Below are 11,111 nucleotides of genomic sequence, written 5' to 3' on the forward strand. Positions count from 1 at the left end.
TCCCTCCCTGGACTATCAGGCTGCCTTGGTGTATTCAATAGGAATTAAATTAATGCAGTTGGAAATGATTCCTTGTGTTGTACCTAGTCTAAGAGTCCTCAATGCAAACATCAGCAACAAAATAACAAAGAATAGGGAATTAGGAGAAGGCAGAGAAGGAGAAAATAATTCACCAGCATCCTTTACTCCAATAGACATCAGGGAAGAAAAGAAATTCCTTTGAAAGGTCACCTGCCTCAAGACATTTGCTCTGTCCCCGAGGGCCAGCGGTTAGACAGATTTCACCGACTTCAGGCCAACCTGAGAGTGTTTTTGAAAGAACAGACCGCATTCACTGGGATGAAGTATGTTCAGAGGAATTCAGTGTAAATTCTTTGGGTAGAAATTTTGAAATTCAGCCCAAGTTAGGAAACTATTAAAAAGAAATCTTTCGAGTAACCCTTTGCATTCAAAACTTCCCCAGTGGATCCAAAACACTGATAAATTAATGGAGTTAGAGGTGCATATTATGCCACCAGCTGGACATTGTACCAGACCACTATGTTTTCAATGGTTCTTTCATACAATCTCTCAAAAAACGAGGCCATTTGACCTTTCATTTCTATGCTGACTCTTTGAAAAAGCTTTCCAATTAATCACACTCTGCTATTTGCCCAGGGCTCTGCATTTTCTCCCCCATCACTTAAATGATTTATCCAAGGGGACACAGGGATGTAATTGTAAGGCAGAACTCCAGACTCATGTTTTGAAAACATAAGTTAAAATTCCACCTTGGTGGATCGTGAAATTTGAATTCAATAAAAATCTGGATTTAAAAGCTATCCCACTGTTAATTGCTGTAACTGCTGATTTTTGTAAAAGTCCAAGTGGTTCACTAAGTGACTCCAGACTCTCAGCAATCTGGAAAAGGAAAAAGATGGTCCGCAAAAAAAGGGATTTGGATTGTGGGAAGGCAGATATTATTAAAACATGGCAGGATCTGGCCAATATAGTCTGGGAAAGGTTACTTCTGGGTAAATCCTCAGCAGAACAGTGGGAGGTGTTCTGTGCACGGCCCACTCTTGCTGCCGTCCCGGTGACGCTTAATTACCACAAAATGAAGAAAAAAAGGAAAAAAAAAAAGAGGAGAAAGGAAGAAAGAAAGCAGATGGGAGTGGACGAGCCCCTGCTACTTTGCTGCCGTCTTGAATCTGAGAGGACTGGATAAGGAAGAAAAGAAGGAGACTTTTAATAGGTATAAAGGGAGCAAATCAACAGAGGCCATAGTGGAATTTAGAAAGAACAAAGGGAAGGGGATAACCAGGGACACAGACCTAGTAGGGTCCAAAGGGCAATTTGAGAGTGGAGAACATTAGTAGGGTGTTAAAACGAGTAAAAGAAAGTAAGGACTGCAGATGCTGGAGATCAGAATAGAGAGTGTGGGGCTGGAAAAGCACAGGTCAGGCAGCATCTAAGGAGCAGGAGAATCGATGTTTCGGGCAAAAGGCTGATGAAGGGCTTATGCTCGAAACGTCGATTCTCCTGCTCCTTGGATGCTGCCTGACCTGTTAAAACGAGTACTTTACACCTGTCTTCACTTTGGAGGAGGAGGGCGTAGGTACAGATTTCAGGAAGATGTACTGAGAGGGTCTTGAGCTGTGCAAAGATGTGTTTCTGCCATGCAGAGCTGATCACTGTACTATAGGAAGGGTGTGTTTGCATCCCTAATGCCAGGGGTAAGGATTTCTCCAAGTGGGCACAGGACATTCTGAAAGGGGAGGGTAAATAGTCAGAGATTGTGATCCATATTGGAACTAAAGAAATAGGCTGGAAGGGTGATAAGATACTGTAAAGAGATTTAGGGAATTAGACATAAAGTTACAAAGTAGGATCTCTGGGGTTGTCATCTCCGAATTACTTCCCATGCTCATGAAGCCAGAAATAGGAAGATAGTCCAGCTGAATACGTGGCTAAAGAGTTGGTGTAGGAGGGAGGGAGTCAGAAGCTGGATCACAGGAATCTCTTCCAGGGTAGGTGGGACCTGTTCAAACTGGAGCGGCTCAAATATCCACGTGGGGAGGTTTGCTAGTGCCATTCAGGAGGATATCAACTTGTATGGCAGATGGGTGGGAACGAAAGCAATGTGTGAGAAGGTAGAGGTTAATAGGACGGAGAAGCACAGCCAATTTAATGAACAAAGCTGGACTACAACAAGTCCCTGAATAAGACAGGAGGGAGAAATAATAAAAAAGATGCTAAAGACAGGATAGGGTGTACAGCTAAAGTTCGAGTTCTTTTCACAAATGCATAGAATGTAAGGAACAAATTAAATGAGCTGCAGGCACAGATTCAATTTGAAAACTATGATATAGCAGATATTAAGCAGACATGACTGCAGAATAGTCCGGACTGGGATCTAAACATACCAGGACATAAGGTTTACAGGCAGGAGAGAGAAAATGGCAGATGGATCTACAGTGTCAGATCCCTACTGTGTGGAAACAGGCCATTTGATTTGTAAATTGTAGATTACTTACAGTGTGGAAACAGGCCCTTCGGCCCAACAAGTCCACACTGACCCTCCGAAGAGCAACGCACTCAGACCCATTACACTTACCCCTTCACCTAACACTACGGGAAATTTAGTATGGTCAATTCACCTAACCTGCACATTTTTGGACAGTGGGAGGAAACCGGAGTACCCGGAGGAAACCCACGCAGACACGGGGAGAGTGTGCAAACTCCACACAGACAGTTGCCGGAGGTGGGAATGGAACCCGGGTCTCTGGCGCTGTGAGGCAGCAGTGCTAACCACTGTGCCACCATACCGCCCATTTGGCCCAAAGGTCCACACCGACCCAAAACCATTCACTCTACACTTACCCCTGACTAATGCACCTAAACTACACATCCCTGAACACTATGGGCAATTTAGCAAGGCCAATCCATCTAGCCTGCGCATCTCTGGATTGTGGGAGGAAACCGAAGCACCCAGAGGAAACTCACGCAGACATGGGGAGAATATCCAAACTCCCCACAGACAGTTGCCTGAGGCTGGAATCGAACCTGGGTGACTGGCACTGTGAGGCAGCAGTGCTAACCACTGAACCACTGTCATCCACAGAAGCATTACTAATTAGAAACAAAATCTTACGGTGAGGGAGAAAGCATCCAGTGGAGACATTATAGGTGGAACTGAGGAATTGTAAAGCAACTAAAACCTCGAGAGGTGTCATCTATAGACCACCGGGTAGTAGGTCAGAAGTGCTAGATTGTATAAATGCTGAAATCAAGCAACCATGTAGCAGATGCAGGATAGTATTAATGGGGGATTTTAATCTTACCATAGGCTGGGAGAGACAGACAAGTTGCTTGTGGCACACTGCTCTTTAAGAAGGGTGACAGATGGGAACCAGGGAATTACAGACCATTTAGCCTGGCCCATGTTTAACTTGAGCCATGAGATTTCAAGGGATCCAGAGTCAATGTTAAGGACTCCAAAAAAAAAACTCTCTCCTGTTGTATACCGCTGCGCCACCACCTGTGTTGGGCCTGTCACACTAAAGGGACAGGACATATTCAGGGATGGTGATGCTGGCATCGGGGACATTATCTATTAGGTATGATTGTTGCTTGACTTGTCTGTAAAACAGCCCTTCCAATTAACCAGAAGGAAAAAGAAATTAGAGGCTGAGAGGAAGCTAGCTAGGAATGTAAAATCAAATAGCAAGAGCTTATTTTGGGATCTAAAAAGGTAAAGAGCAAAGTAAGTGCTGGTCCTCGAAAAGGGTGAGAATGAGGAGCTAACAGAAGATAATAAGGAAATGGTGAATAGAATAAACAAATGTGTATTTCTGTATTCACTACAGAGGATCCAAAAATTTCTGATAATAGCTGTAAATCAAGAGATGGAAGAGACAGAGGAACTGAGTGAAATCACTATCACGAGGCACCCTGGTTTAATCCTACGGCCTTAAAAGAGGTGACCAAAACAGCAGATGATGCATTGATGTTAATTTTCCAAAGTTCCCCCACTTCAAGAAAGGTTCGATCATACGACAGAGTGGAAACTTGAACCCCTCTATTCAAGAAGGAAGGAGGCAGAAAGTTGTGGGAAACTGTAGGTCAGTTTGCTTGATGTTTCTCTGAGGAAGATATTAGAGTCAATCATTATATAGAGATTATAGCTGTGCACCTAAAAAGCTCAAAGTAATCAGGAAGAGTCAGCATGGTTTTGAATAAAAAGGAAATGAATTTAAATCAATTTTTGGAATTCTTTAGTGTGGATAAAAAGGCTGAAGATGCACGATAATTGTAATTTCAAAAGGCATTTGATAAAATATTGTATCAAAGATTTGTGGGTAAAATAAAAGCTCATGGTTTCGTGGGTAATGAATATGTTAGCATGGATAGAGGATTAGCTGGCTGGCAGAAAACAGAGTTTGCATAAATGGGTCTTTGGCAGGATGGGACTAGTGGAATCCTGCAGAGATCTGTGCTGGGGCCTCAGCCTTTTACTACCTATAAGAAAGATGAGGCAAGCGAAGGTGTGGTAGCTAAATTCACAGATAACACCAAGGTAAGTAGCAAAGTGCGTTTTGAAGTTTTGCATAAAGAGAGCTTAAGTAAGTGGACAAAAATCAGACAATGGAGTACAATATGGGAAAATGTGAAGTTGTTATTTTGGCTGGAAGAATGATTGTTGAATTCCAACTTGCAGAGGGATTTAGATGCACTGGTGCATCAGTGACAAAAAGTTAGCATGTAGCAACAGCTCATAATCAAGCTATTGGGGATGCCATCTTTTATTATGACAGGAACTGATCAAGAACAAAAGGGATGTTATGCTTCACTTGTACAGGGCATTGGTGAGAACATATTTTGAATATGTGCAGTCTTTGTCTCCTTATTTAAGAAAGAATGTAAATGCACTGGTAGTGTTTCAGAGAACGCTTACTAGACCAACAGTTAGAATGAGTGAGCTGTCTTATGAAGATAGGTTGCATAGGCTGGGTTTATTTCTACTGGATATTAAAAAAGTAAGTGGTGACCTGACTGAAGTATATAATATTCTGAATGGACTTGACAAGGGAACCACGGGAAGGATGTTTTCCCTGTTGGTCGATCCAGAACTCAGGGACACTGTTTCTAAATTGGGGGGTTGCCCTCTCAGGACTACGATGAGGATAACTTTGCTGAGTGATTTGCAATTTTAGAACACACTGTCTCAGAAGGTGCAAGATGGATCGTTGAGGTGGTGAGGAGGGAATGTGAAATTCAAAACACTAACAGATCAGCCATAAATCTTAGTGAATGATAGAAAACGTTCAAGGGGCTGAGTGGACTAATTCGGCTCCTATTTCATATGTTTACATCGCCCTCCTGCAGTTTCTCCTCGTGCAGTTTACCAAAAGGTTTCAGATTTTGAACACCTTCATTAAAGTCTCTTCCTATCACTCTCTTCTCTTAAAATTCCCAGTCTCTGCATCTCCCCACATTTTTAATGGATCCCATCCTTGGATTTAATACTGGCAAATTTCCTTTGTACCCTCGCCAAGGCCTTGACTTCTTTTCAATTATTTTTCTCTCTCACTCTAATCGTTTTTATGATGGAGAAGAGGCAGAAGGCTGCAGCAGCTACAATAGAAGGACACACATGCATGCCCGAGAAAGCCCCTGCAGTAACCCTGTGATACTGGCCTGAAACTCAGAATAGATAAGGGAATAAATTAAACAAATGCAGCAATTTGCCAGCTATCGCTGATGCTGCTGTCCATGTTCTACCTTGCCTCAAAATTCCATTTCTGTACATTGTCAAATTCTTTGAGGCTGGATCTAAATTTCTCATCCACAGCTTTGCATTCCTCCTTGGTCTCACTGCTCCCAATCGATGCAACATTCTCCATCCTCCACCACTGCAAAAAACAAGCTATTCCTTGAATGCCTCCTCCCGTTCTCTAAGTCCTACTGACCGTTGTCTTAACCCTTGATATGCAACACTCCGCATCCCTCTTTTTTAAAACCCCTCTCTGAAAAAGTTTGTTGTCAATCCTCTATAGTTCCACTGCATCAGTGCCGATTTTATAACCATGCCTCTGTGAAGCACCTGGGCACAACCATCTATATTAAAAGGCACTGCTATAAATACAGGCTCAGTAATGCTGCTGGATTCTGGGGGCCACCCCTCTTCAAAACCAAACCAAAGTGCTCCAGCATGGCCTACAGGGAGAGAACAGCCCGCCCTTGAGCAGGCCTGACAATGGAATTCTTGTCCACATCACATAGCTGAACACAAGACTCCTGCTTGCATTATAATTCAATGCACTAGTTCATCAGCACCACCTTCTCAACAGCAAATGGGGATGGGCGATAAAGACTGGCCTTGCAAACAATCTTCACAACCCATGAACAAAGTTAAATAAAAATATGGGCTGGTCTGTAGGGAAGATAGCATGGTTCCTTCCCAGATGTAAACTAGATCAAATGGCCTCTTCTGTGCTGCAAGCTTTTATGAAGTAGTGTGGGGTACAAAACAGGAGGGTTTGCATATAGGGATGCAAGTTGAATGCAAGAAACGTACTGGAGATGGGAATTGTTGGAGAGAGGTGGGACAAGAGAACAGAATGTGGACAGTTTTGGGGGAGAGGGAGGGGGATCAACAGTAAGTTGGTAAGTTTCATCCAGGTCGGAAATGTCCAATATAACACTGGAAAAAGATGTTGCAGTGGACAGTAAATGAAGTGCCATTGAAACAAACAGACTTGCTCCTGATTTCGAAGTTCTGTACTAGTGATAACAAATGGGGCCACACTTCAGGACACTGGCTTACTACATTCACAGCTCGCCAACAGCCCCTAGTGACAGACACATGCACTGCAGCAAAAGCAGCTCTGCAACTTAGAAATGTCAGAGACGCATTGAAAATCTGATCATTTGCAGTTACTGGCACACCATGAAATCCATACCCTGAATGATTAACCAAAGCAAAATGCATACTAGCTACGAGCATTTCGTAGATGTTTAAAGATACAATTACAAGGAGATATGGGCACAGAGCTTGCAGATAGGCTTGGGGTAGTCTGCTGGAGTAGATGACACAATTGCAACAATATTTAGGCTTATTCACTTATTAATCTGTCTGAATAATTAACATTAATCCTCAAAACATTAAACTTTCAGCCCTACAACATCAGAAATGTTACTTAAGGACAGATATTAATATGCAGAAGAGGATGATTAAGGTACCTAGAATGGGAGGCTTCTGTTCTTCGAAAAGCTAAAGGGAGGAAGAATTTGGTGGTGAACTAAAGCTGGGAGAATTGTGTGGGGGAAGGGGGGGGGGGGGGGGGGGAAGAGGATGAAAGAGAGAAGAGGCTGGTGGAATAAGAGAGGCTGCAGCAAGTTGAGAGGGAAAGGATCTGTAAAACCGGACAAAGCTATTTCACAGTTCTGCAGGAGAGGAGCAAGGGAGTACATTTAAAAGAAGGGGCAGTAATTAGTTTTTTTTACAAGGGGGAGGATTGTCAGGGTAGCAAACAGTGTTGGAACTGAACACAATAGTTTTTAAGCAACAAAACAAGAGGAAAAGATTAAACGAGTCGTTTTACCTTGACAGCTGGCACATACATTATAGGCTGAATTTAACTCCTTCCACACTGCCAAATCCCACCACCCCATGCATTTATAACAAATGCACCATCGCTCTCCACACAGACTCAATTGCACTGAGTAAGCACACCACAAGTTCAATACAGTTCAAAGCTCCCTTGATACTGTCCCCATCAAACACATGCAGAGCTGGTACAGAACAGAGTTAGAGACAGAGTGGAGTTTCCTGAACACTGTCCCTGTCTTTATCCAAACATAGAAGAATACTGCCCACAGACATTCTACAGAAGACCAGGAGCCAGTGAGCAATCATGAGCATCAATGGTTCTCCTGCAGTTGGTGCCGCATTGTCTATCCTAGTTGTAGTACGGGTTTCGGAAATTCAGTGTATTTATTTCATTTCCAACTTAATCTGGAAAATGTGTTTGGTATACCAAAGGAAGATAATTGTTTGAAAATCAAATATTCCCACCTCATGTGGATTAAACTTGGCATCTCCAAACTGCCCCTTTTGGATTCTGTGGATGAGATCGATCTGTTCATCTGTTAGTCGAATTTCAGTGCCAGTCATCTTATCTGGAATGGTTCGCCTATGGAAAAGTAGTGGGGAGGGTGGGGAAACAGTGGTGTCATGAAAATTATAATTGTTTAAAAAACAACCATATCATTTCCTTCACCATACTCTTGTTCAAGCTCTCAACTATTAGCCTCTGTCTTAATCTTTAAACTATCAATAAAGATAAGTTTCACAAGCAACCAACAGGAAAAGCACAAAAGAAAACTATACCAACAAGAAACAAAACTAGGATATTCAGCTCTTTGAGCTCACTACATCATTCAGTAAGCTCATGACTGTTGGATTTCACCTCTCACCCCGGTTTCCTGCCTGTCCCTAGTTACATCAATTCCTCACACAGATTATAGATTACTTTCAGAATGAATTACTTGGAGGTGCTGGGGTTGGTCAGGGGTGGACCAAGTTAAAAATCACACAACATCAGGCTCTAGTCCAACAGGTTTATTTGGAAGCACTAGCTTTCGGAGCGCTGCTCCTTCATCAGGTCATTCACCTCCACAACCACCTGATGGAGGAGCGGCTCTCTGAAAGCTAGTGCTTCCAAATAAACCTGTTGGACTAGAACCTGGTGTTGTGTGATCTTTAACTTTTTCAAAATGAAGGTAGGTAGGGCTGTAAGAAGGATGAACAAACTGACCATAACATCGTCGTACTGGGAACCATTGGCAGGGGTGGGAGTGGGAGAAAAGAAAAGTGTAGTTGTGATTGGGGATTGTATGATCAGGGGAATAGACACTATTCTACGGCCAGGACTGAGTGTTCCGAAGGCTATGTTGTCTGTCCGGTGCCCAGGTGCAAGATCTCTTATCCAGGCTGTGGAGGCACGTGGAATGAGAGGGAAAAGAGGATTTTTTTCTTTATTCATTCACATGGTAAGGGCGTAACTGACTAGGACAGCATGTATTGCCCTTCCCTAGTTGCCCAGAGGGCAGTTAGGAGTCAACCACATTGCTGTGGGTCTGGAGTCACACATATGCCAGACCAGGAAAGGATGGCAGTTTCCTTCCCTACAGGACATTAGTGAACCAGATGGGTTTTCCAACAATCGACATGCCATCATTAGATTCTTATTTTCAGATATTTACTGAATTCAAATTCCACCGTCTGCTGTGGTGGGATTCAAATCCGGGTCCCCAGAATGTCATCTGGGTCTCTGGATTAACAGTCAAGCAATGATACCACCAGGCCATTGCCTCCGACGTTGCCATGGTCCAGGTCGGTACAAATGATATAGCTACAAAGAGAATCCGATGAGGAAACTTGAGCAGCAAGGGGCTAAGTTAAAAAACAGAACCAAAAAGGTCAATTTCTGGATTACTACCTGAGCCATGAGCTAAGTGGCACAGGGTGAACAAGATTCAAAAGAAAAACATATGGTTCTAAAGATTGGTGTGGGGAAGTATTGAGGAAGAAGGGAGCTGTTCTAATGGGATTGGCTCCTCCTAAATCATACTGGGGTCAGGGTCCTGGCAAATCGCATAATTAGAGCTGTGGATAGTGCTTTAAACTATGTAATCAAGGGGATGGTTTCTGTTGCACGTGTGTTGGGGTGTGCGTGTGCGCACTCATGCTCAAAAGAGGTAATTAAAGTTTCCAGAACAAGAAATTCCATACACAACAGAGTATGAAAAGAGTCAGGAACCTAACTTCAGGCACAGCAGATAAGGGGATAACTGTGAGAAGGGAGGAGGCGTGAACTCAGTCACTGGTGAGATTTTAGGCTCCATTATTAAGGATGAGTTTGCAGAGTACTTGGAAATGCACTGCAAAATAGGGCTGAGTCAGCACGGTTTCGTCAAGGGGAGGTCATGTCTGACAAATCTATTAGAATTCTTTGAGGTGGTAATCAGCAACTTAGACCAAGGAGAGTCAGTGGACATATCTATTTAGACCTCCAAAAGGTCTTTGATAAGGTGCCGAACAGGAAACTGCGAAATAGGACAAGACCCCATGATACTACGAGTAAGATACTGGCATGAATAAAGGATTGGCTGACTGGCAGAAAGCAGAGAGTGGGATGAAAGGGATTTTTTTTTAGGATGGCTGCTGGTGACAAGTGGAGTTCCGCAGGGGTCCATCTTGGGACCACAACTATTCACATTATATGCTAACAATCTGGACAAAGGAACTGAGGGCATTGTGTCATCAGCAAATATGGAAACAATGACAGGTGGAGGGACAAATAATGTTGGGGGAGTGGGGAGGCTGCAGAAGGGCCTGGACAGGTTAGGAGAGTGGGCGAAGATGGAATGCAATGTGGAAAAGTGTGACATGTTGCACTTTGGTTGGAAAAATAGAGGTGTAAAATATTTTCTAAATGAGGAAAGGTTTCAGAAATCTGAAGCACCAAGGGATTTGGGAGTCCAAGTTCAGGATTCTCTTAAAGTTAATATGCAGGTTCAGTCGGCAGTTGGGAAGGCAAATCCAACATTAGAATTAATTTTGAGAGGGCTGGAATAAAACAGCAGAGAGGTATTGCTGCGGCTGTACAAGGCTCTGGTCGGACCACATTCAGACAGCATTAGGAGAGACCAGGATCCAAGGGCACAGCTTGAGTGTGAAGGATGACCCTTTAGAAAGGATATGAGGGGGAATTTCTTCAGCTACAGGGTAGTTAACCTGTGGAACACATGGCTGCAGAGGGCCATGGAGGCCAAGTCAATGAGTGTATTTAAAACAGAAATGGATAGTTTCTTGATTAGTAAGATGATCAGTTACAGGGAGAAGGCAGGAAAATCATGTTGAGAAACTTTTCAGCTGTGATCGAATGGTGGAGCAGACAGGATGGGCTGAATAGCCTAATTCTGCTCCTATACCTTATGGTCTTATTTCTGATTTACAAACTTAGTCTTGAAAATATTCAATAACCCAACCTCCAATTAGTTTGGCAAGGGGGTGGGAACCAGAGCTGTATATCTGAGAGGGGGGGGGGGGGGGGGGGGCGGGC

The 11,111-nt window shown here is 43.4% G+C and overlaps 1 protein-coding gene across 1 annotated transcript in view; it reads right to left on the bottom strand.

The window, feature by feature from the left end:
• Positions 1–11,111, bottom strand: part of bop1 (BOP1 ribosomal biogenesis factor) — a 168,781-nt gene that overhangs the window by 21,594 nt on the left and 136,076 nt on the right. The window contains exon 5 of the mRNA XM_043690948.1: positions 8,060–8,177. Coding sequence (XP_043546883.1) covers positions 8,060–8,177 — 118 coding nt within the window. The remainder of the gene's footprint in view (positions 1–8,059; positions 8,178–11,111) is intronic.

This window comes from Chiloscyllium plagiosum, chromosome 5 (genome assembly GCF_004010195.1).
Source record: "Chiloscyllium plagiosum isolate BGI_BamShark_2017 chromosome 5, ASM401019v2, whole genome shotgun sequence".
NCBI classification, from domain to species: Eukaryota; Metazoa; Chordata; class Chondrichthyes; order Orectolobiformes; family Hemiscylliidae; genus Chiloscyllium; species Chiloscyllium plagiosum.